This window comes from Varroa destructor, unplaced genomic scaffold (assembly GCF_002443255.2).
Source record: "Varroa destructor unplaced genomic scaffold, Vdes_3.0 BEIS01000007.1, whole genome shotgun sequence".
Classification (NCBI taxonomy): domain Eukaryota; kingdom Metazoa; phylum Arthropoda; class Arachnida; order Mesostigmata; family Varroidae; genus Varroa; species Varroa destructor.
The window spans coordinates 15,449,097-15,474,286 of record NW_019211460.1 but is presented as its reverse complement, the minus strand read 5'-3'; the positions used below and the strand labels follow the sequence as shown (position 1 = coordinate 15,474,286).

General features: G+C 40.2%; 1 protein-coding gene and 2 long non-coding RNA genes across 8 annotated transcripts in view; 1 reads left to right on the top strand and 2 right to left on the bottom strand.

Moving 5' to 3' along the window:
* Nucleotides 1-64: 64 nt before the first annotated feature.
* On the bottom strand, nucleotides 65-16,728 carry LOC147754369 (uncharacterized). Its single transcript, XR_015316918.1, has 3 exons — nucleotides 16,598-16,728; nucleotides 10,300-10,410; nucleotides 65-778 (listed from the first exon to the last, which is right to left on the bottom strand). It is a non-coding gene; the product is annotated as an uncharacterized LOC147754369 (long non-coding RNA).
* LOC111254721 (diacylglycerol lipase-beta-like) overlaps nucleotides 1,746-25,190 on the top strand; it is a 32,256-nt gene continuing 8,811 nt past the window's right edge. Inside the window, exons 1-8 of one of the 6 annotated variants that reach the window (XM_086974710.1) lie at nucleotides 1,746-1,927; nucleotides 16,097-16,221; nucleotides 18,493-18,601; nucleotides 19,085-19,214; nucleotides 19,611-19,896; nucleotides 20,035-20,207; nucleotides 20,835-20,973; nucleotides 24,046-24,310. In XM_086974710.1, coding sequence (XP_086830836.1) covers nucleotides 16,127-16,221; nucleotides 18,493-18,601; nucleotides 19,085-19,214; nucleotides 19,611-19,896; nucleotides 20,035-20,207; nucleotides 20,835-20,973; nucleotides 24,046-24,310 — 1,197 coding nt within the window. In that variant the 5' untranslated portion in view covers nucleotides 1,746-1,927; nucleotides 16,097-16,126. Of the gene's footprint in view, nucleotides 1,928-2,759; nucleotides 3,560-13,276; nucleotides 13,296-15,674; nucleotides 16,222-16,944; nucleotides 17,087-17,492; nucleotides 18,156-18,492; nucleotides 18,602-19,084; nucleotides 19,215-19,610; nucleotides 19,897-20,034; nucleotides 20,208-20,834; nucleotides 20,974-24,045; nucleotides 24,311-25,190 lie in introns of those variants that run through there. The other 5 variants (XM_086974709.1, XM_086974714.1, XM_086974711.1 and 2 more) reach the window with 5 other exon arrangements.
* Nucleotides 18,440-21,632, bottom strand: LOC147754368 (uncharacterized). Its single transcript, XR_015316919.1, has 2 exons — nucleotides 21,361-21,632; nucleotides 18,440-20,280 (listed from the first exon to the last, which is right to left on the bottom strand). It is a non-coding gene; the product is annotated as an uncharacterized LOC147754368 (long non-coding RNA).

Genomic DNA, 25,190 nt, shown 5'->3' with positions numbered 1-25,190 from the left:
GCCTTCTAAAACTGAATGAATAGCTCCGCAATGGTTCAATTGATACAATGAGTTTATTGATCGCTGAGGGGGCAGATCGTTATGTTACCTTGTTACTTCCGCCGTTTTTCTGTTGTCCTTTGCGACATTTCGAACGTTCGTGTTTTTGTTTTCCATATTCGTGCTTCCCGGATTGCTGGACAGTGTACGTCCGCACATCTTCCCCGTGTCATGCTGCTATCGTTGTTCTGTGAACATGGTCGCATTTGTTCCTTTGCATATATAACCATTCGAAGTTCGACATAATACTGCTGCTGTTTGTGGCTTACTGCTTTCTGTATCAGATGGGTCTTTATGTGTATGCACTTTTTTGACATACCGCATGCAAAAAACAGCAAAGAAAGGTTTTTTTTACGAATATTCTGTGACAACAGTAGATGATGATATGTTCGATAGGTGCTTTGCTAACGGGGAACCCCACTGAACGTACCCACTGCGAATGCAAAACGTATTGTCAAACACAAGGCCAATGTTAACGGGCACATGTACTCAAATTTTAAAGGCGAGCCGTTGAAAATCATAATTAACTGGTTCCGTTCTTTAGCCATGTATTGCTACAATGGCATGGCACTCCCGGGAAAAATCACCGAGGCCACAATGTCAAATAACCACTTTAATATCAATAGTAATGCTTGTCGGAGTACCGTTGTCTTGAGTCCTTCTGTTCATTAGTCACAAACTATTATTCAGTATCCTCTGTGTCGAAATAAATCGTTTCGCTATTTTATTTCACCTAAACCTGAAACGAGATAAAATTTGACCCTGAGATAGGTAAATAACCTGAAATCCTCATTATCTACGAAAGCCAACATTGCACATCGTAACGCGACATAATTTCGAATTTTTGAAAAAGAATTGCCAGTTTTGAGTTCCCGGTTCTAGTAAACATGTCCTTTTTTAACTTGATTCATGTGTTATAGGTTTCCTGTGACACCTCGAACAATTAATATTCAAGCGAAAACCAGTAGATACTGCATTTATCATTGAAGCTACATGAAAATATATGAAAGATCGCAGGCGATAGAGGAAACATCCTCTCTAGCCCAAAGAAATGCGGAATGCTGCTAAATCATTGGATATTTTGAGCTGGTGCTAAAGGTCTTCGCTTCGTCCGTGTGATCCTGCGCTTATATCTTGGACAGCGCGCCTACGTAATTGCATACGCACATCAAAGCGTCAGACAAATGACGTGAAGTAACAAAGTCGGCGACAGGCACTGGACGATGTTTCCGAGCTGACGAGTCTCACGAAGGACATCAGAGAGTTACATATCCAAATGGAAGTATCATCGAAACAAAAGTACGATAGCTTCGTTGAAAGAAGGCTCTTTAAGTAGAAGAAGGCACGCCTATGCGTTGCTTGATTTAAAACAACCGGAATCACAGGAAAGACCCATATAAGGCAAATGTGGCATGGAGATGTCGCGTTTTAAATGTGTTATCTGATTTAGTATACCGATTATCGATATATCCACTACAGATAGTCGCAGTCGCAATCAAACTGCTGAATAAGCAAGCATTGCTAGGTATGCAAGGAAAATATCGAACGAGACAGAATCGTCTCTTAATAAGTAGGCTCAATTCAAAGGACATCCTTGAACCCAAGCTTTTGGCTTATACCGCATAACTATTTTGGTGGACCCGGCGATATGTTTTGACTGTAGCGTCCTCGAACGGCGTTAATATAATGACGATCAAATAGAATATTCGCGTCGTAAAGCTCTCAATTCTTGAAAGCAAAGCTGGCTTGAGTAGAAGCAAAACCTACTAATTGATCAGTATGCATTTTAACAAGGAACGCATTGAACTCCCGAAAACAGTCCGTGTTCAATACCGTCTCAGGCCCGTCTGCGTGTATCATTGCAGAGTTACAGTCAACAAGGAATCTGGTAAGACCGTGTTACTTTGTTGCCAGTTGGCAATAATCAGGTCGGCGATAACATTATCAGAAGCAGCTACACACTGTTAGATTACTTTCAACCAGGAGATAAGCTGTTCTGCTTACGTAAAAATTAGATTGACTTAATTTCATCCTTTCAAAAATATGTACATATATGTCCTATAGTGGACTAATCTAGCCCATCGAACTTCACAGAGCAGAGATATTTGATTATGTGAGATACGCATTTTTAAATGTAATTCATATATTTAAATATACCTTAGCAGCAAGCTTAAGGCTCGCTAAAAACACATTTGCCATCGCGAGACTTAAACCTGTTGAGATTGGGTCAGATGCGCAGTTTCAAAGATATTTTACGAGGAGATAACTGAAAAAAATAGATCAGGTTTAAGGAAAATTTGGCTTACAGTTACCATTGGTATACAGTATCCATAGAAAAAAAAACGTTTCAGTTTACAGTCACAACTCAATTTATTATTTTTTCACTTCAACAGAGATCCATGTATGAACTATAATGTAATCTAACAAAACTGAAAGATTGCGACACAGATCATTTTCTGTTGCCCAGGCCGCGAGATCAAGCAAAAGTTTAAACAAGCAGCGCTACGTTATGCCGAGTGCCGCGTACGCTGGGATAACATAGAAAATTCTCCTGGGCCAATCGGTTATAACTGGCCAACTAGATCAGTCTTGATCACCCTCACCGTTTCTCCCCTTTCGGAAGCATCGGAAGACAGAACTTCGATAAGACTCCCTTCCCAATAAGAAAAGGGAATAGTGGGAAGTGTTTATCTGTAGCTCTCTTCGACTCTTCGTGTACGGTTGCTACCGTTTACAAATGAAACTTCATAGAATATGTTAATAAAACGAAGAGAATTCGGAACGGCGGTAGCGTGTGGAAAGTGGAATGGTTACCTGAAGATCTTACCCAACCAACGGAACGGAGAAACAATTTATTCGAGATCCAAATGTGCTGTGTTTAAACCCGCTCGCGCCATAATACAAGAGGCCCTATCATTCATATGGCCGTAGAATAGTACGCTTTAATTTCCTATCTACCTAAACAAACCCCGATAAAATCTACGAGCTTTATTTGTTGAAGTCTGCTTGTAGACCTCTACTTGGTCGAACTCGTTTGGTGCGATACAGAAATCAATCCGTGAAACTTCCGTTTCCTACGGCTGCGTTTATTGGCAACTACATCGTACGGTATTTCACAACTCCAGACGCCTCCACAAATATTTGGCGCATCTACACGCAGTAATAAGTTAAATCATTGAGCTAACACCACCCTGGGAGTGTACGAAACCTGAGAGAATACGAAAATTGTCGTCTATTCATCGAACGTACATAACTATGCCAGCGTATATATGTAAACAAATATACGTAACATTTTTAAACCAGCATTTGTGTGGCACCGTGTGTGGTTTATGCTAATTGACAAACTATGGCATAAGTGCACGCTGAGCATTATGTGATTTGAATAACTATCGACTCGAGTTAAAAGCACTTCGTCCATGCGAGCTCTTGTGACCTCGTTTTTTTCGTTGAAACGTCAGTGGACGTACCAGAGCCAGTGTGCCTGTACATCGAAGCAAGCCATTTACAGGCGGACCTCTCGGTATGTACTATCAGGCTTGTGAGCTATCAGAAAACATTTTACACGATATTGGGGATTATTTCGGCGTTTTATGGGAATTTAACCAAGTTTGAAATTTTCGAAATTAGGTTTTGCGCAATTTGCGTTATTGTATAGGTACATGTTTAAATGAGATGGTCGTTGGAAAATTTTATCGATTTTTTTGTGCAACTTTATACAATGTTTCAAGGTTTTATACAAAGAGTTGCAACGTTCACATTTTTTTTCATTTTTTCGTTATATTTGAAAACGCGCTAGACGATTCGAACGTGCATTTGAAGAAAAAGGACGTATTGTCTGAAACTGCCGAACTTCGGTTAGTCCCTTATGAACCGGTGCCTCCTAAGGGACAGATGTAACAATTTTAGTAGGGGTAAACAGCTAACGCGTAACCCTATTTAGTTAACTTCATGAGGTCTATATGTTTTTTTTCGGAATCGTCGCCAATTGGCAACTGACTGATTTTTCTACAGTTTTTTAAACGTATTTAGCTTCACCGCGATAATACCCGGCCGAAGTTTACTGTGAACGAATTCAGCTGCACATTAGGCGTAATATTTAATCCTAATCCATTAACAGAACTGTGCCAGGAACGGTTATCTATTATTCGGACCGTCGTTTCTCCAGTAAATGGAAAGCGTTTTATGGAGTCGATGCCAGTTAAACTTTGTAATTGTATCATTTGTGGTATTTAAGCTGTCATCGACAAGTAGATGTTGTTCCGGTACGGCGTACGGGAATCGAGTTCGTAATCGCTCGGAGCATTTGCTACGGAAAAATATTAACAAACAGCCAGGAATCTGTTAATTTTATTAAAGGCGTCATAACGCAAGAACGTCGACGGCATTATCATTATGTGCTTCCGTTGTCCCAACGATACAACCTGAACCAACATTAAATGCGGCAAGTTCAGGATGCGTACGGATCCCTAGCGTAAACACCACTTGTGTTAGAAATAGACGAAATCTTATAATTCTTAGGCAACTGCAGCCGCAGAAGCAGCCCACATGAAACTTATTAATATTTTACCTAGCTGTTCGCTCGTTCCTAATATCGTCAAGCCAAAAAGTCCGTCCTTTTTTCTTGGACTGATGACAGTCGGCCCTCTTAGGCCGCAATGATAAAAGGCTACCTTTTTTTGTGGCCGTAAGAGTTGTTATTTGGTCTAAGCTCTTGTTCCCAGGTTATTTAGTAGTTCCGTTCGTCGTTTTCACTGGGCAACATTACACGCCATAGTAACAACCATGCCCAGTTCTCATAGGAACGCAGATCGTCAAATCATTGTCAAATATCACATGTTTAGTCTTTAATGAGGTCTACAACTCCGAAGCGATTTAAAGCGTTACCAAACTACGATACATATCCGGGACATTTCGTCAATGGCAAAATTGCTTCTGTAAGCGAGCCAATATATCACCATTGCGGGCGTAACGCTATTCACCGAAACGCTGAGAGAGCCTCTTAGTAATCTAGTTGTAGAGCGTACCGGTCCGAAAACTTAGGAACCTGATTGTCCTTGACATCCCGCCTAAGTATACGTTGCTTCGAAGTCTCAATAATTATATATGTCCATTGACGACAAATAGCCTCAAACTGAGATATTAATTCATAATAAATTTCAATATAACATTTATATCTATTGACATCCTCAAACAACACTCTAGATTGTGACTAAATCTCTAGGATAACGGTCTATAAAGCTGTTGGCTTATACATGTACTCCTCAAAGCAGATAATTCCTGATTTATATAATGGCCCGTATTCAGTGTTTTATTTTGTTATTAGGCCACCATTTCTTAGTCGTTGAGTTCATAAATATAGCAACCTATAAAAGCGCATTTCCCTTTATAATCCCTTTGTACTTTCTTAACGCTCAATTGCATGGTAGGATATAGCTTTATACACAAATTTATTTATCATTAGTGTTCTTACTTTACGTCTCCTTTCCTTTTTTTGTTATATGTTAAGAAAGTTAGTATTGTAATGTTGAGCTTGAGCAAACAGAGGTGGGCATTGTTGTCATACGAAGGGTACAATGGGTATTAGACTGAACTCGTAGACATTGAATTCAGTTTTTTTTCCAAGTCTCAAAATCCTCTCCGATTGACCAACATAGAAATTTTTGTCCACTTCGTTTTTGGTAAATAACGGAAGATGTTCTGCGACTGCTGCGCGAGTTTTTTTAACATTATCTTAGCTCACATAATTTTGTCGCTTTGAAAATAAGCTGCACACAGTTAGAAATTGGACAAATTTCTACAAAATCATGTGACAAGATTCCCTAGTCTGTCCGACTAGGAAACTGACGCTACGAGCTACCTCTCTATTACCCTATAGTTTTATGAAATATCGTCATTAAAAATTGCTTTGAGGCTGCCTGCGAACTAATTTTTCATTTTTCTTAAAAAACCGCTTAGACCGCATTTCAAACCAAATAGCACCCAAGTAGCAGAATCATTTAGTTGCTTTTTTCTGGAAAGTTATGCCATCACTTTGAAACAAGGCAAAAAATCGTGTTACACAGAGCTTAAACCAGCGATCTTAAGAGATCGCCTGGGGGATATATGTATCTCCCAAAAAATGTAGCTGTCGATCAATCTCTGATGACGATGCGCAAGAAGGACGATTGACAAAACTCGATGCGCTGCTTTATGCGCAAGCTAAATGCTTTTTTTTCTAAGTATTAATACCAATTTTGTAGCAAATGTTTTGAGGTGGTATAAGGAATAACCCCCCGGGGCGCGGTTGTAGCGTTTTTCTTTACGTAGGAATACTTTACCAGTGTTAGCTATTATCGACGCGAGTTTTTCATTTTAGTGATAGGCAGCATAAGGCCCGCTTTGTGGTGTCTTATTTATCGATGCGTGAAATCCTTGATCCTATGATTATGCTGTTCGTGCACAGCAGCCAATGGACAGCGCAGGCTCTCGTGCACATGTGTACAGCTAGCACGCTTGGTACAGGAGCCCGGACGGCGACGTATCATTGCTTAATAACTTGTTATAAATAATGTCACAACCAGCAGTAGCAAAGGGAAGAACGTTGTCCTATATGGAGGAAAATTTAACTTTTCTCGACACATTTCTCAGGTGAAAGTGCGAGTCATTATTCGAAATGCTGTCGCGTACCGCCGCAGCTGGGCAAACACGTAACAGAAAAATTACATGCAAACCATGAACAATTAGTAAGTAACAACCGTAAACTAACTTGTGAGTTAATTGACCTCATCAGATGCAATAACAGTTAACGACGTTCAGGAATATAATTTTCCGTTCCTTGCGCTCGATGACTGCCAACGTCTCCAACAAACTTGATGCGAAATGAGAAGTTGTGACCCGGTAATTACCGCTATCGTTTGCGATCGAAAATTTACATGTGTATACATTTACCTGCACTCGGTATATATTCGCGCAGGCTATCATTTCAGTGAAATTTTGCAAATCATACAGCTGGAGGCTCCTTTCTACCTTCTTTAGCTGCTTATACGCGCACTTAGCCAATATTGACGTACGGTTTTCCAGTAATTCCCAATGTGTAGTCATCCCTGCTAACACAGATACCTACGACAACAGCAGGGAATTGCAGTGACCAGTGAAACGACAGTGACTAGTCGCAGGGTACATATGCGTCAGTGTGTCGTGTATGATACATCAACCATTTTTTGCTTGGGAAGCTTCAAGACAGGCTAGAATCTGGTTATTCGGTGTGTGACAACCCGTGCTCGTCCGAGCATTATTGTTGTGGTACATAATATTACTAACGGTACTAAAGGTAACAATCTGTCCTAGGCTGTGGACGGTTACCTGCATTACTTTTTTGTACAATAGTTTACTAGCTGTCGCGTCTATCAATACAATTTGCGTCAACCCGGTTTGTACGCGAATTTGTTTTCCCTTTGGCCTCTTATCGAATTCATTCCTATACGGTGACCTGCATAGGTATTGCACGCAGGCGAACAACGTTCTAGTGGAGGGGAATCATAGAGCCTACCCCGACTATCCTGGCGTGCCATTGCATGAAACAGCGTTGGGCGATTTTCACATAGGGCAATACTTACTTACTCTGTTATAATACAAACACCGATGCGAAATTGAGACTAACGAGACTCTTCCAGGCTCGGCTCTGATGTCGATTCATCGATGTACCTATACGATGTACCGTAATATTGGGAATGATTAAACGAATCTGGGAGCACTTGGCAATAGCCAATTCAGCCTGGTTGTTAGACTGTCTTAACACAAACAGTGGTAAACATACGCAGAACGTCGTTATATCAAGGATAAATTCAACAAACAATTGGCACCATCAAACAGTACTTTAGCCCTTTGGCATGTTTACATGTTTCTGCAAAGGGTCTGACTATTGGTTTTATCGAAGATCCTTACGTCTTGTGACGTGTAGCTCTGACGTACCAGTTGTTTGGCAGGATTACTAAAAATTTTGTGGACCGGAAGCGCTGCCTTAATCATGAAGAAAATCCGAGCAGCAAAGGTCTTCTATATGATTAAGCTTTCATAGCTGTATCAACCCCATTTGATTTTGGAGTAAATACGAGTTTTGTAACAAAAACTGCGGTACTCATTTTCAAAGGTAGGAATACTCTAGCCTACACGTTTATTTTAGCTTTAAGAATTATATCTTCAACTGGAGACTTCCTACATTGAGACTCTCATCTGGGGCCATTTCTCGCAGTTCGCAAGGTGGTTGAAAGCGATACTCTTTTAAGCTTTTTGTTATTTCATATCCGACTGTTAGGATTAGTCAAACATGTGATAATAAAGCGATGGGTGATTCGAGATCAATCTGCCGTCGAAAATAAAACAAAAATCAGCGGCAATAAATCGATCTTTCAGTTTACTTTGTCATCCGACCTACTCAACAACTTGGGTCGCTCTCGTAGTATTATATATATAGTGTATACGGGTGTATTATAAACTGTTCATACATTTCGTACGATCTTTTCGAACTTTCCTGATGTAATTCACGGTCATGCTCTGTACCCGTTGTAACTTCCTGTATAGATATATTGACTGTGTTCTAGCGAAAAATATCGCCGGGACGAGCCGACAACTTCGCGGCATATTTCCTATTATTCTCATGCCACTTACCCATTTGCCTACATACAAATATAGAATAGTGTGACCTGAGATATCTCGTTTGATAAATGTCTGCTCGGTACTAGCACCGTTGTGACTCAACAGCGCCTACGTCGAGTTGCGGTTAGAGCGGCGGAACCGACATCGACGAAAAACAATCAACAACAACAGCTTCCATAGCGGCTATACCCGGTTTATAAGAACCTGGCTCCCATACATGGGAGAGGATAACTCCTACTCCATCATCAATAGACCATTCCATGTACAGCTCCGGCAAAACCGAACGTACGGTAAGCCAAGCAATCGTATCTACAAGGTGCTATCATAAAAACGTACACGTACGCATACACATACATGCACACCCCTACCCCCTGCATATTACAACTCAGAGCGGTATCGTTTTATATCCTTAAGGTTTTTAGAGACACTCGTACACTCCACTCGCCTGCTTCTTAATTATTTTCCCGTGTAAACGGTTTCATCCGCGTCATTGAGCGTTGGCCGGAATCTTGGTAAACGTTTGGTTATTTTTTGGACCATAAGAAAAAAAGGACATATAAGAAAAGGGGGCGTAGTTAACGACAATTGCAATGTAACAATAATACATAATAGCAATACTGGCCAAGGGCGCGCACATTGTTTTATACTAATCTCATCATTTTGGCGTCTTTCCTCTGCAAGGACGGAACAGAACAATACTGTTGGGGGGCCGGCCTTGTGATTAAATTGTAATAACAACACAATCAAATACGATGACAAATTGGCGCTACTCAGTTCCAAGCTTATCAACAGATCTGGCCCGAAGTGTTCTTTAAGGCGAGAGTAATGAAAATGTAGTGAGTCGCTGTACAAGACATCAATCTAACATATTAATAAACAACTTCAATAAAATTAACGAGTGCGTAGACGGCATAATCTGTCAAGAGCTGTCTTGGACTAGTGAAAGTTCGAACGAAAATATCGATTCTTCTATTTTCTATAAATATAACTGCACTATTGCGAGAAAAGTCTATCTCATCACGACTGACATGTTGGATTTTGTCGAAAAAAAAAACAACTTAGAAAGGTCACATAATTATAGTTTAATTAACAAAATATTATATATATAAAAACTGACAATTTTGTTATTTAACATTGTATTCTTCTAAAACTACTGGATTCAACTACGGCTTTAGCTCAGTTAACTGTGTTTGTTAAATTGATATAAGTGGGAAAAATAAAACACAAAAACGAGCCTACACACTCATCAGTTGATTTACATGATTTCAAAGCAAGCATTTGGCTACTGAATAGGTGTTACGTTGTAGTCGAAGTTTATTAAAGAATCTGGCATCTCATCGTCTCGGAAGTTCTACCGAGCAATAACAATAGCTCAACATGTATGAGCGACCATAAATAAAAGATCAAGGCCGTGCTGATTTGACCTTACACACAGCTTGACGTTAATGTGTTTGCTTTCAATCACTGTCAATAGGGGAGTATAAGCAAGCTATAATTGACGCATGTGTCGCTATTAAAGACTGCTCCATAACAAAATGTTTGTTGAATTGTTGTGAAGAACAAAAGTCAACCCCGGATCATGTACACGCCTTGGGTGTTCACTATATTCCGAAAGTATTTACTTACCCTTTTACTAGTGCCGGCCTTCTTCTTATTTACGTATCTGTCAAGCAGCGACCGTCCTCAAGGTGCGATTATCGACGACAAGCGTGTGTCAGGCTATTTGATTTCGTTCATCTATAAATTTAATTGGATGAGTATTGTTTACTTTTATACACTCAGTTATTGCGCGCTTGCTTACTCCTGTAGTCGCCCAGGATATCTATGTTTTAATAAAACAACACTCGTCCTTCGTAGCTGTTCGTCCTAACAAAATAAAAAACCAACGCCAGATTATCTCCAAATAATTCTCTATAAATGCTAAATGTCATTTGCCCGCTAAACAATGATATTTGTGCGCACTGATTACTCATTGTACATGTTATTATCCAATCAACCGAAAGAAGTTCAAGAAGTCTTCAAAGAAGACATACTGCTTTACGACAGCTGTTGACGTGGAAGTGGTATACGCAAACTTAGGCCGCGAAGCACCTTCAACGCATCGTAGAAGCTGGACACAACACTCGCAGTCATAACGTGACGCTGCCTCATGTTATTTGTCACTTTATCTACCCATACAGGCCCGACATATGGATAATTCAAATAAACGACTTCGTGCCCTGACCCGGGTTTGCTGGAAACTTGCCGAATGCAGGTCGCGGTATTGTCGCTTTTTTTTTGTTAGTCTTTACTGTTCATTCGTCAACGCCCGTCGTTGCAAGTTGAGGCGTCTAATCCTTTCTGAGGGCAGTAGTGCACTGACCAACACGACGACGCTCGTTATCTCAGGATGAAGTTTCTACAGTCGTTCGAACTAGCCAAGCTTACTCTGGCTTTTCCGATCGAAGTCTATTTCCTTCTTCGAGCAGTGTTCCGTTAACATCGCCATCAATGTCACTGAGGATCAGTGGCTTATGCTAATTCATATTGGACGAAACTGCAAGTCCTGTGACAATTTTTATTATATTCGGTTCAACTTTTCGTAAATAACCAGCTTTATATGTAAGCAGAGGAAACAACTGAAGCAGAGATAAGATCGTTACTTTTGTATATTGAAAATGTTTTTTTATACTATGGAACATTTATGTGTCGCTAGCGGCATTCAGAGAAATAACCTATTGCTTCTTGTCGTTTTTTGGTGGTTTATCGAGCCGCAAATGAACACTGCGCTATCGAAGCGACAACCCTTAACACGCGTAACAAAAGGCCACTCACAATCTTCATAGTAACATGACATAGGAATTTCAACTGGAAATTAAAGTGTTCCTTTTTTTGCTTAATGCAAATATTGCAAAAACTTTATAAATGAATGACGCTTTTACATCTGTTGCTAGTCATCATAAATAAGTCGTCATTGTACCTATTCTCAATTATAAATGTGTCAGTTATTACCCCTCGATATGTTGCCTGCGATCTAAATAAATAGTAAGCCCCGTACTGCGCAAGCAATCCAATGGCTTCGTAAAAACAAACACGAAAAAGAAGAATTATTTTCAAATAGGTAGTTATGTATAGGTGTGCTTACAAGATGCTGTACGTTACACGCGTTTTGGTACGGTTGGATACCGAATCAGGCAATTGTTCCTTGTGTTGGGACTCAGTGAGAATGATGATAAATATGACGCAAAAAGCACCATCGATCGATCTAGCTTATCGAATATCTGCATCGTATTGGCTCCAAAATGGTAAAAAAAAATCAAATCTTCTTTCATACATTGCTTTTTACATTTCTGCTGCAACAATAACTGGTGACAGTATAAATCCGTCTGTGTGCGTGTATGTATTTTAGTATCAGACTGCTTCGGCCGATGATGTTGAAGCTCTTGGTCTTGTTAATGGTGACAGATGCGTAAAAAATTGGTAATAAGAGCTGATTATTGCACAAAGGCATTGAATGATGCTACCGTTGTTGCCATTATTGTTACGCTTGCTGTCGTCATAACGTACACGTTACAAAACTAGCAAAGAAAAATGAAAATATTGAGCAAGTAAATTAAACATCCATAAAGATACTAATCAATCGCAAGGCATCATGGGAATGTCACCTGTCGAAAGCGATGTGCGCATGCATGAAACATGCATGTGAAGTTTTTACGACGAACTTGCAAATAAAGTTTAGTTTTTTGAGGGAAGTTAAGGGCCAATGCATCGTTAAGACCGGGTTACGCCAAGACGCTCGTCGGCTTGCTAATAGAACTGACAAAACTAGGTGTCCCATAGGAATCGGTCGAGTTATGATACAATGTGTCAAAATGGCAGCTGGTTAACAGTGCGCAGACTATCAATTAGGAAAAGGATAAGTAAAGGGGGTAAGAGCTAAACGTAAAAGAAATCATAGTGAACAAATCAAATCCTGATAGATTATTAGAGGACTATACGATGAAAATCTGCAGAAAGCCCATTTGAATGGTCTGTCTATCGATAAATTTTTGTACCGTAATAAATCATTGGAAAGCCTTGATAATCTGACAAACGTAGCAAATGTATACGTCATAATAGAGCTATAATAGATCAAACGGTTGGTATACTAAAAACGATTCATAATAGAAACCAATTAAAGATAATTTATTAAGTACTTTTTCATGTCGACCGCACAGCATTAAACCGTAATATTTTCCATTAAAATACTGACAAACATATTCAACATGACGATAAACGATGTGATACGTAAAAATGATAGATCGTATCTGGCGGGCGTGATAGTTTGTTGTAGTCTAATTTCAGCGAACATGACGTTCCCACTTTTGTCAGTGTCTCGTACTATGCACAGCCGGCGCTTCCTTTCGCACGAATGAACAACCAGCTGGTAAAGCTTCGTTTCCGTTCGTGAATTGTGGAAATGGGAAGAGGGGGGCAGAAAGTACTGATCAGCAGATCAAAACAAAACGTTCCATACTTCCCGGCATCCAATTGCCAACGTTACTAAGAGCCTCCCGCTGTCGTCGCATAAAATCAGTAATAAATTCAAAAAGGTGTGCTGCGAAGCGGGAAGATCATACAGTGTTTCTATGATCTCTAGAAAGGTAGGTTTGCCTCGTGTCATGTCGCTCAGGGCAAATTTGACTCATTGTGTGAAAATAAAAGAAACTGAACTTAAGGGCAGTAGTATACATGCTAAAGAGGCTCGCTTGAGTGGTCGAACGGAGCGGGTCCGTCTTCATTCATTCACTGAACTGCCGAGATCTGAGAAAAGGCCTGCCCCTCATCTTTTCGGATGTGTTGGAAAAATGTGTCGCGCCGAAAATTAGACGTCCACTCGCTAAAATGTCGTCCATGATTTCTGGCAAAAACACTAGTATGATACATTTCGCCATGTAGACGTTGTACGACGATATTTGTGCTTGTACTCAAATACGCATAGTTGTATAAGTAGACCGAAGTGAACAAAATATAATGTACCGTTCTGGATTTGTAATGATCTGGATTTACACCTTCTATACATAGCAAGGAACTTTGATGTTCTCGTGTATTAGCTTATTATTACTTGGCTTACTGTTACTATTGTAACTAATGCATGATGTACCAGATACGAGTCATCGGTATTGGGGAACCCTGTTCCCCTGGAACCCCCCATTGATTAGAGAGGACGACAGACTGAGAATGAACTAATTACTATCCTATCAGTCAAGATACAGTAAAATATTGATAACAACTCCACGTGATCATTCGCTTAGAATTTCTTCGTAGAATTCAAAAAATTGGATGCTGTACACATTTGTAGAATTGGAACTCCCAGGCACAAATAAGAATTGTGTATATAAATTTTGCTTTAGTAAGTATTCCAGTGCTGTTAGGATACATAACCGTTAACTGATGGTAAACGTTGTTCTCCTGCAGCTGCCTTATATACTATTTAGGTTTATTTATTGAGCAACAACTATAAAGGCGTAACCTATAAAAGGCCCTACAATGGGTCCTATAAGAGGCGTACAGACTCTTTAGGCAGCCTGGCTGGTGTGGCCTAACAGGTTAAACGACGAGCTATAATTAGCCTTACTAGAAAAAAAAAGGCTCATCGACGAAATTTCGGAGCTATTGAAGTCTAGGGGAGGCTTGAACATCAGAGAGAATAATTTGTATTAGAAAGGGGATACGATTAAGGCTTACTCTATCACGAAGCTAAAAAAAACTAATTCTCATCTCATGATCATTGAATGATTGATTTTATAAATTAAAAAAAAATTACATAACTACGGATAATTTATTTGATTTATTAAAAAGGCTGCTGCGAAATATTACGAGTGTGTCATAAGGGATTTTTTAGATCTAAAAGATGCAAGAACGGTTCGTGTTTTAATCGCAGGCCTCCCTTATGCCTGTCCTACTAGGCCAACGCTGTAATTACGTCCTGTGCTCACTATATAATGTAAGACACTACCACCTATCTTTGCAATGGCACTGTCACAAACTGATTAAAGATGGCACCTGAACAGCGAACGGATCATAGGCGTGATCGAACTCGTCATAGTTCATTGCTGAATCCTTCTTTCCTTATGATTTTGTTACAATCGCAAGAAAATGGTTAAGGAGTCTATTTGATAATCCTTCAGATGTTTTTGGTTAGACCTATCACCTAGGTCTACTAATTCTCGGAAGCGATATATATCATGGTCATGCCATTTCAACATTATCATTCGTTTCGTTCGTGTAGTTCTAGGCCATTTCGACCAAATTAATGTTGGGCACACTGATTAGATGTTATATAAGAACCTCAACTGAAATAGTTTCATCATTGCCTTCTGTTTGGTCCACGGTCTACCCAGCAGTTAGCAGTTGGGGTTCTACCGAACGAAGCGCTACATCGAATTGGCTTACAGCATCTTCAAACAATGGTTTTTTGTTTGTAACAGATCTGACATCACAGATGAGTGATCGTTTATTACCGCCCGAACTAAGCCATCGTCATTCCAAGCTTCCGGCATTTCCAGAGTGGCTCAGTTACACTATCAATTATTATGAAATGGAACGGCATAAGGTGACACATTGCCATGCCTAGCTATTTTCGGTTGATATGCCGTACCGCAAGACGAGTTACGGTTAATTACTGCTCGTTAAGTTGCAGTTCGTTGAGAAAATACTCGCTTCAGGGAACGAATTCTCAAACCACCAATCAAAACGTCAAACCATGAACACATATCTAGCCACCTACTGCACCGTAAGTTCTAACGATAAGGTGTATGTTTGAACAGGCCATTTTGCCTATATTATATGTTAATAAACGTGGTACTTTTGATTCTACTATACGGAAATAGCCTGGATTGGACCACTTCAACATCGTTTGTACCGATTGGAACAATATCCGTTTATTAAAAAAGAAATATCTACTGCTTAGACAACTCGCATCTTCGCCGTACCTTGTCTGATGTCATCGACAAAGAAGAAACAGCTCCTGATCATATTTTCTCTTTGTCTATGCTCCTAGTCAAGTTAAGCAGAAGGCAGGGTAACTGGCCAAGACCGACAAAGCGTGGTTCATATAAAAATGGCGTTCCAGTAGCGCCAACGTTTCGTCTGTAATTCACGCTCTGAATGCACATGTGGACGGATGACTCGAAGATCGTTCACGTTTTTATATGGTAACCGGACCTGAGTTGGCCTGAACAGCCAACATCGAATAGGTGTCGGCCAGAGAAAAATCTGCTAGCGATAGCAGAAGCTATTGGGAATATTTACTAAATAAAAGAAAGATCTTTGATAAACTTCAGTCGATTTGCTCCTCTGACGATCAATGCAGAGTACACTTTGCATTGTTTTATTACGATGAAGCTTCATTGCGTTAGCGTACTAATCTTAAAGATCGTGTGCGTTTACAACTTTTTACTAGCATCGTCTGGATCAGGCAGCAGCCGCTACAATGCCGGGCCTCGTCGTCGCTCAGCGTCGGTGGAATCTTTCGTCAGATGACCTACCTATACCAGCGCTATTGGAGTCAGCGATACGAGGAACTTGGTAAGGCAGAACTGCTTCTTAAAAGACCATGGGCAAATACAATTTGAATAACAACCAGTAGAAAACTTCAACCGACACGGCCTGGCGCTCGCTCACTATACGAAAATTTCATAATACTTACACAATACCAAATATTTAATTTCATATGCTACATTATCTAGCGTTTGCTCTTGGTTTTATTCAAGTCTATGGAATTTCTAGACTAGCGAAAAAAATCTTCGAATACCGGCGCCTTTTCTAAAAAACAATGCACTTATAATCAGTCAGGATAATGATGATTAGAAATAATCATTCAGCAGACCTGACCACAAGTTAAGTTTATTGGATTTCACTTGTCACTATTTTTCTTTTATGTCCGTGTCTCGTTTTCACTTACTAGATTCTCCGTTAAAAACTAGCCAATGTAAAGCCTTCCGGTCAGGGTGCCACAGAGCTGGCCAGTGCGATCTCCTGTGGCGTACTAAGTTGTCCTCTGCCTATGTCACATGGCAACGATTTACCTTAGAGGGATGACTATATGCGTGAATGTATTGCAGTCATCATCATCATCATCATGATTACTACATATCATTAAAAAAGATGTAGTTGTGATGACAGTTGTGACTGATTTGATGCCAACTTAGATTAACTGGTCTTTGAACGCGCGTGCACGTATAGTGCTTGTAGAGCGCATTCTACTGTGCAGGACATTGATTCCATGTCATTTGGTATCGTCACTGTTGAAGATGTTTAGAATGTTGTATTTTTTTTGTTCTTTGCCAGGGGGCCAGTGTTTTTTCTTATTCAGTCGATATAGACGGTAGCGCAAACATTTCAAGTGTCGAATAGTAAAAGACCGCCCACTCACACTACGCCGATTTAGCAGGTTAACCATGTTTTACGATCGTAAATGATTCAATAACTGATCACCTCAAATGGCCTACATACACGGCCACCTGTCGCAATAGGTCGCTCTGTATATTTCATATTTTGACGTTTGTCAGGCCAGTATCGCTTTATTGACTGAAATATGCACTGAAGCTTCACTAGTAGCTAGGCCTACTTGTGATAAATTCTGCAGGGTCCGTGTGTAACAAAGGCCTGTTCTAAAAAGTGACGCTCCGTAATTCCACTTCAGTGTGTTGAGTGAAAAATCCACGAGTAATTACATATAATGTCAATCCAACGCAAGCTTTGATTTCAGATATGTGTTTGGTTTCAGTTGGTATTGGGCTGTTATTGCGAAATTTCGCTTCCTTCCGCAGAGTAACTGTATGCACGTCTATTTCCAGAATTCTTTGTTCGATTTATAGCCGCATTCGACTATACGATCAGCGTATGGTAATAGAAATCCATAACAACGACAAAAGCTGCTACGATCAACGCCAGCAACGGCTCCAAACGGCATCGGCAAAAACGAAACATCTGTACGACTTAACATGTATACGCGCCTACACTCGTTCTGTCTGTTCATGTTTGTGACCCGTCTCACGTCTGCTCGTGCTCTTACCGTTCAATCGTTATTGTGGCTAATTTCGAAAATGCGTGGTCCAGCTTCGTACCGTCGCGGTCGATCTGCCATCATGCCTGTCTCTAGCTGCGAAATATTCGAGGTAGTGTGATCAATCGCTTCGATAACCGCCGTGGCTCACGTGAAAGAGCTGCTGACAATTGATTAAGGCTCTTAGCCTTCACGCTGATGCTGCGCAATGAGTGGTACACAATTAGAAGAATATATGAAGGTGGATGACTGAGAGCTTCGTTCGGATATCGGCTGCTGTCGAACGAACTGTCGCGACTAAGATAACTTCAGTCCCAATAGCGACGAAGTACTCATAGCTACTCCCCTTTGACGATGATGATTGATACCCATAATAACCAATCAAATCAACAGCTTATAGAATAGCTCGGCGGTCCAACGCATGTGTTAAAGGTAACACATGGTAAAACACAAGGTAAAAAGTGATCATTTTTTGTTGGCTACTCAGACCAAAGTCCTGATATGTTTGCGCTTTAGATTGGCTATATACTGAACACAATCTGTATTATGTTAGATCAACGTTATTGGCTTGAATTACTAGAGCTCATGGTTGTGGGGAAAAAACCTGTGAATAGAGAAAAGTTAAAAACGCGCTATATCATTGGTTGATCCCAAAGCTTTTCTGTAATTGTACATTTTGACCGAGCTATTTCCAATAGAAACTGCATGTAGCACTCGATGTAGCAAAGAAACAGTAACAATGTTTGAACACATTTTATTAGCATAATCTTTGCAACATACAATATTTACAGGTTGATCGCTCTTGCAATATCATATTGGAATCTTCCCCAATTCGATGAACAATGTTCGTCTTTGGCCCGGCTTCTATTGACATATTTAGTGGGTCTACAACTATTGCAGGTACTTGTCCTCAAATGCTGTAACGCTTTTTAAATGTTTATCTAGGATACTGCATGTTTGAAGTACGTAGAACTCGCTCAAAATATATCACGGGTATGTTTTTTTCGAAGCACTGTGCATCCTTGTAGTTTCTCTATGGGTGGCGGCATATTCGAGCAAAGTTTCAACTTATTCCACGTAGATATGGCCTTAAATAAAGTTGAAGTGATGGTGTAGTGGTACATTCTGCTTTGAAAACGTGTTAAATGCTCTAGTGTCGAAATTAGAAACTGACACATTCTGCTTCGCGCTGAAAGTTAACCATTTGAAGTAGGGCTTGAAGGCAGTGTCGGACGTAAAATTCGTATTAATTATTTAGACGAAGTCGATATAGAATATCTAAAAAACAGATAAGTGTAACATGGATACTACTTGTTGTCAGAAAAAGTATCTAGAGATGTATAAAACCGATTGCTCATAATACAATTATAAATCTGATTTCAGATAATGATATTATCAATAAATACAACATTGATTCACCTCGCACTTCAGGGCACTGTCCTGTGTGATACGCCTCGAGCAGGCGTCGTACCACTCATCTATTTCAGAACCATTCTGTTTGTGCCAGAAATTGGTAGGATTCGTTTTCAGAAGAACTCGTCAGAGAAGTTAAAGAACAGATTTGTCAAGTCTTTTTTTTTGTAATAAATTACACTCTTATATGGTACAGAGCAGGCGCAAAGCTTCCAATCACATGAGATAGGTCAGCTCAGTGTACTCAGGCGTCATTGTCGTATGTATCTATGTATTTCATAAGTTAAATGAATAGTCCTGATGAGTAATAACTTATCCTATAGCAGCAGAAAATGTTACCATAAGCGATTGTTAACACCAAACGTTACTACGTAATTGAATGTCAAAACACAGAGCTGTGATCGATATAGTTATCGTTATAGCTATCGTGAACTTAACTGAGGACGAATCTTTGGTCTACGATCTTTGCAATCACAAACATTCGAGAATCGTGCAGGCTGGCACATACTCGGCGCCGTATGGTTGTGTCTGATCCGCGACCCTTCTCTAGTTCCACTGTCGTGCAATCTTGGCACTACCCAAAACGCGGTACAAGCGATGATCAATCTGGGCGTGGCAACGACAGTTGTACTACTCATCGGAGTTCTGATCGTGTTTGATCCTGCAGGCTCGATAAAGCATCTTCCTTCGAAGAACAGCCCAGTCGATGAGGAATCGGGTCGGCTATTTGTCAACCCGACGATGAAAGGCGAACGAACGCTTTACCGCTGCTGGCGAACGAGGTTTGTTCCCGTTTTCCACAGTATTTACGCCGTCTCATAATAGTCGTAACGTCTTCGATCCGATCAGGACATTGCTCTAGTGGAGCTTACATAGGGCTATCTGTAAGCAAAAGAAGATGCTTTTTTTTTTCTTTTCAGGATCCGTTTGTTGTTTTGCTGCGTTTGGTTTGACACGGGATCTCGGGAAGCGTACCGTGATGTTGCAGAGTTGTTTAGCGGCTGGTTCCATGACATTGACGTAGTACCGTCAGATCTCCTATGCGCTCTCATCCTTCTACGTAGAAAACAGAGCCAGCTGCGGAAGCTTACAGGTATACTCTGCGTGAGTTGTTAGGTGCAGGAACCATAAGCCGATCGAACGTTATATCACCGACCTTAGACTCACTATGATCAAATAGTTAGCATAAAATATCTAAGAATTATATTAGGAAGAATCATATATGTCTAAATCCTGCTCGTCCTCAAGGCGCCTAGACCAGTTACAATATAATAACACTATTCCTTGCTAAACCGTAGCACAATGCGGCTCGAACAATTATAACTTTGACTCTCTCAACCAGAAACAGCTAGTGTAACCCAAGTCAATGACACACATCGCACAGCGGAACAAAAAAACACACATATTCGGTTATAGGAATATATATGACAATATAACCCTAAATGGGGAAAAATCGCGATAATCTAAGAAGTTCAGCGAGCCAAATCTCTAAAATTCTTACGGACGTAGGACACTTAGTATTTAGATCAATCCACGATGGCCTTTTTTTGCAAAGATGTTCATAACTGTTTGAAACCTGGGACGAAACCTACTGAAGCCATACAATTAGTATGCTTAATTAGGTGAAATGGTCGATTTGTAGAAACCTGAACTGACATTATAAATATATGAGTGTGCTTTATAATATTTTCATACGTATTTGTTTAAATATACGTTACAGGCAATACGATCGTGGGCCCTACGAAATTTCCATTGTCCCCGTTCCTCGAGACGCCTTTTCCAATAGTGACTCTCCAGCCACAAATGGTACCCGCTGCATCGCCGTGGATGACGCCGAGGAACGCACTTCACTTCATGAGGTACGTGATTCTTTGTGGAGGCATTAACCACGCTTATTACCCGCACCAGAGACGAACTGAGATAGCTTTAATCTAGCTGCTGCTGGTGTATTGATGGGTTGCTCAATTTTGCCAATGGGGTCAATCAACCTTCATAATCAAGCCAAAAAGAACTTTTCATGTGGGCATACGGCAATATTAACTGTTTAGCAGTTTAACGCGTAGTAATAGAATGTAATTCACACAAAGAGTTGGAACATTTGGTTCGCTTTGTCCAAGATCAATCAGGCCAATCGTAGCCTTAATACTAGTGGTGTATCTGCCATCATCTTATTAGAAAAAACTTATTGTAAGTTGATCTTAAATTCAAGTTGGTATTTGTAATTGTGAATTCGACGTAATACATACCTGTTTGTGTTTTTAAAACGCATACTTGTGCTGCAGTTTCTCACTGGCTGATAACAAAAGAACAAAAACAGTTGCTCAATAACTTCATATTGCCTTGGGTCAAAGTAAAACTTCGATGAATCATAAAAAGCTTCATTAATGTGGTTTATAATTTGCATGAAACAAGTGCCGCCTTGAGACGAGATGAGATTACCAGACATACCAAGCGAATCCCACAATTATATGTTAACAACTAAAAAACACTTTCGTTTATAAGAGGTGTTATTTATAGTACGTTGGCTTTCAGCACTCGTCATCTTAAGCGCTATCCGACGTCAACGGGTTATTACATACACGTGGCCTCTGACTAAGCTTCAGGGCGCTGATGGCCACTCTGACTCGGCAGACTCAGTAATTATATATCTCAGACTCAGTAATTACATTCTGTGAACGTCAGATGCTGCCAAAATTTTCGTCCTGTCGACTTTTGTTGTGCGCTGTATGCGATTGTATTCCTTTAAGCGCAGACATCGTTGCACTGCGTCACGTTATTACGAGCTACGCAAGGACAATGGTATCACCGTTGGTGACTAGTAAGGATTTCTCAAACTCATCGTGATTCTTAAGCTTACACCATGGCATCATGGTTGCCTCCGTTGATCTAGCTTGTGGCCTTTCGACTCCTTGGAAAATCTCAACACCTCAACATTGGATGCTCCTTGTCGTTAGAAGGGAATTTTACTATCAATAGAAGTTCGATAATATGAAGGGCTTACAGGCACGCATTAAAACGTACAAACACTGCTTAATATCATCGAAGTGCCCAAAAGCAGCGTGACAAAGCGTTCCATATTAGATAATTTACTAGTATCGCTAACTAGTGGATAGTCGCCTAAAACGGATAGGATCTAGTGTAGTTAGCTAGATGAGAGGGTTATGCACGTAAATTTTCAGGTATGACCATAAATCAAATGAAGGAATTCTATCTGTGGCAACAAAACAAACTACCAGTAAGTTAATAAGATCTTGCCACATAGAAGCCATTAGATTTTTTTGGGCTGTATGTGCCATTATACACAACACAAACCGTTATTAGTATTTGCTAACAATGACTGCCTCTTCGTCACAGCCGGCGAAAGTCGAGCAGTTCTATAAACTCACACGTTTATAGAACCGCTCGAGCGTTTATTTCACTCGTTAGTTTGATAATCCGGTTTCTGTATCTGCTTATCTTTGTCCAGTTGTGTCAGGCTCTTACCATTTGATGGATAACAGATTCAGGTGGACATACCAATCGTGGCTAAAGTAGATAGTCGACGCTTAGAGCTATCATCCATATAATGATAGTTATCACTTGATTTTTATGTCAATCATTTGGGGGTAACATGCTCAGCGTACCGTGTCGTCTTAGATGGAAATTGGCATTTCGTTATAATATATATAAGCGTATATAAGCTAAATAATGACAGCTTCTGCAATTGCTTCCAAAAACATTGAGGACCGACATTGATACCATCAATAAGTGCAAATTACTCAAACCCACAGTAGAATTCAGTCAGGAATTCAAAGTTACGGCCAAAATGGTCTTTTGGAAGTGACTGGACTAACAGGATTGCGGACGGTCAGACTTTACACTCACAGACTACCTTACCATTTCGAAACGTGCCGATTGTAACACAATGGACATACTCTAGTTAATAAATCATACGGTTTAACAAAGATCTCATTTCTATAGGATAGAGAAACATAACTCTCCGCATCTTTTCAACTTCCCCCTATTTTTTTACCGGGTATTGTTAAAGAAGATTTGACGGTACCGAAATCAAATTGTCAACTCAGTCGTGACGCCTGCTACCTGTGTTTGTAGTACAAAAGCTGGTGCTGTTTTTGTAGCCAAATAAATGCCACAGTGAGCTCTTGGTAGCCCGGCTAAATCGATTATGCTACAATGCGATTTCTATGCAGGACTTCTATATCAATTGCGAGACGCGATGACCCGCAGTGATTCTAACGATGGGTATTAACAGAGGATCAATATACAAGCAAAATGAAAACAATATGTGGGTAGCAGAATCAATGTCTCAGCCTGGAAATAAATTGAAACCAACCAATCAAATGACTTTACTACAGGTTAAGTTATCCCTTTCAGTTTGTAGTGGAGCTTTTGATGTGTCTATTAAGATTCTTCAAATATTAAAAAAAAAATGGGCAAACTAATATGGCTTAGATAAACTACCCATGCATCGCCAGTTGGAAGGAAATTGAAGCAAGTTTAATTTCGCTTTACCTTCAGCCGAACCCCCCGTTCTATCTGTTTTTACTGAAGTGAATTAGATTTGAATAATGGAAAGTTTGGTGGATCTGTGTGTCCATGTGTTACCTGAATGGCACATGTGTATGAAACAAACGCCGATTATTTTTCTGTAGTTGCTCTATCTGTAAAACTTATAAAATTAGTATGGTAGGCTTGCTCTCGAATTTTTCGGATAGCAGGATTCATCGTAGTCGGCCAAATTTTAAGTAAAGTGTTACAAAATGTAAATTTTCCATTCTTCAGTAGGTGGACTACCATGAAGTAAGTGCTTTCGTTTCAAACATCCGTGCAGATTTTTCAAGTGGCAAATAAAGCATCTTGTTCGTCATTTTATAACGCTTTTAATTACATGCAGAAAGAACTCTTTATACATATAGAAGTATATATTACAGGTTCGCGTGGGGATCGTATGGGTGGCCAACATTTATGCTCACGCATGCGTGTACGGGTCTTTGCACGCTCTGGTCCGGCCTGCGATGTTGTTCCTGCATAAGGCCTTTCTGTAGGTCGTCAACCTCATCCGAGTCGGCCTTCAATCCAGCGCTAATGCTACGTGGCGACAATTGCTGTGAATGTCATACTGCAACAGTTCGGACTTTAGCCAGAATACCCGACAAGGATCTACTTATCGTCTCGTTCAAAAACTCCCTATACAAGGTTAGCGCTATGTTGCACATATTCTAGTGCATATTTTATATCTAACATCAATTTATAATGTACAGGAATTTATTGGCGAGCATCGCCTCGGGCTCATCAATACGGGGTTAAATGTTTCGCGCTGATACTGGAGCGCGGAGTCTGGAACTAGGTAACATCAGACGAGTTTCGTTTGTTTACGATAGGAGAAGTATTGTGCTATCTCTATAAGAAACGGTGGATACTTTTTATCGTGCTATAGACTAACAGATTGTGCGTAGGTTTAGCATGCATGTTTATTAACAAACATACGCATAGTTCACACTACACTCTTTACTAGCAACAGTTGAATTTAGTCCCCGCCTACGCATGGCTAGTCCTATAGATTTGATGCTGAATCTTTTTGAAGGCACGACGGGTGATTGAGGCATTGAATCGAACGACGCGGTGGTAAGTCATAGTAGGTCTTTTAGGAGAAGCCGAGCAATTTGACAAAGTTTAGCCTGGGCAACGATTATATGATCCCCTCAAGGCGAGCCTCTCCAGCCAGGGAATTGTTGAATATCCAGAGCATTAACATGATTGGTGCTAAGGCACGAATTCGTAGTACGTAATCGCGTTTTTTAGAAAGTTATTGAACCGATTGCGTCGGAAGGAGCTAATAAACGTCGGGCAATCTTTGCGATTGAGCTATACAAAAACGGAATTCAAAAAGCGAGCTCTTTAGTGTCCAAAGTCGAACCGGGTTAAATAGTACAGATGGCTATTAAGAAACGTTTTTATGGTAATATTGGTGTCAAACCATTAAGTGGTGAACCGCCGCAGCAGATTCGGCTGTGTAAGTGCGTCCTACCCCCCTTTTCAGTTCATACCCCCAAGACGAAATATCTTTAAAATGTTT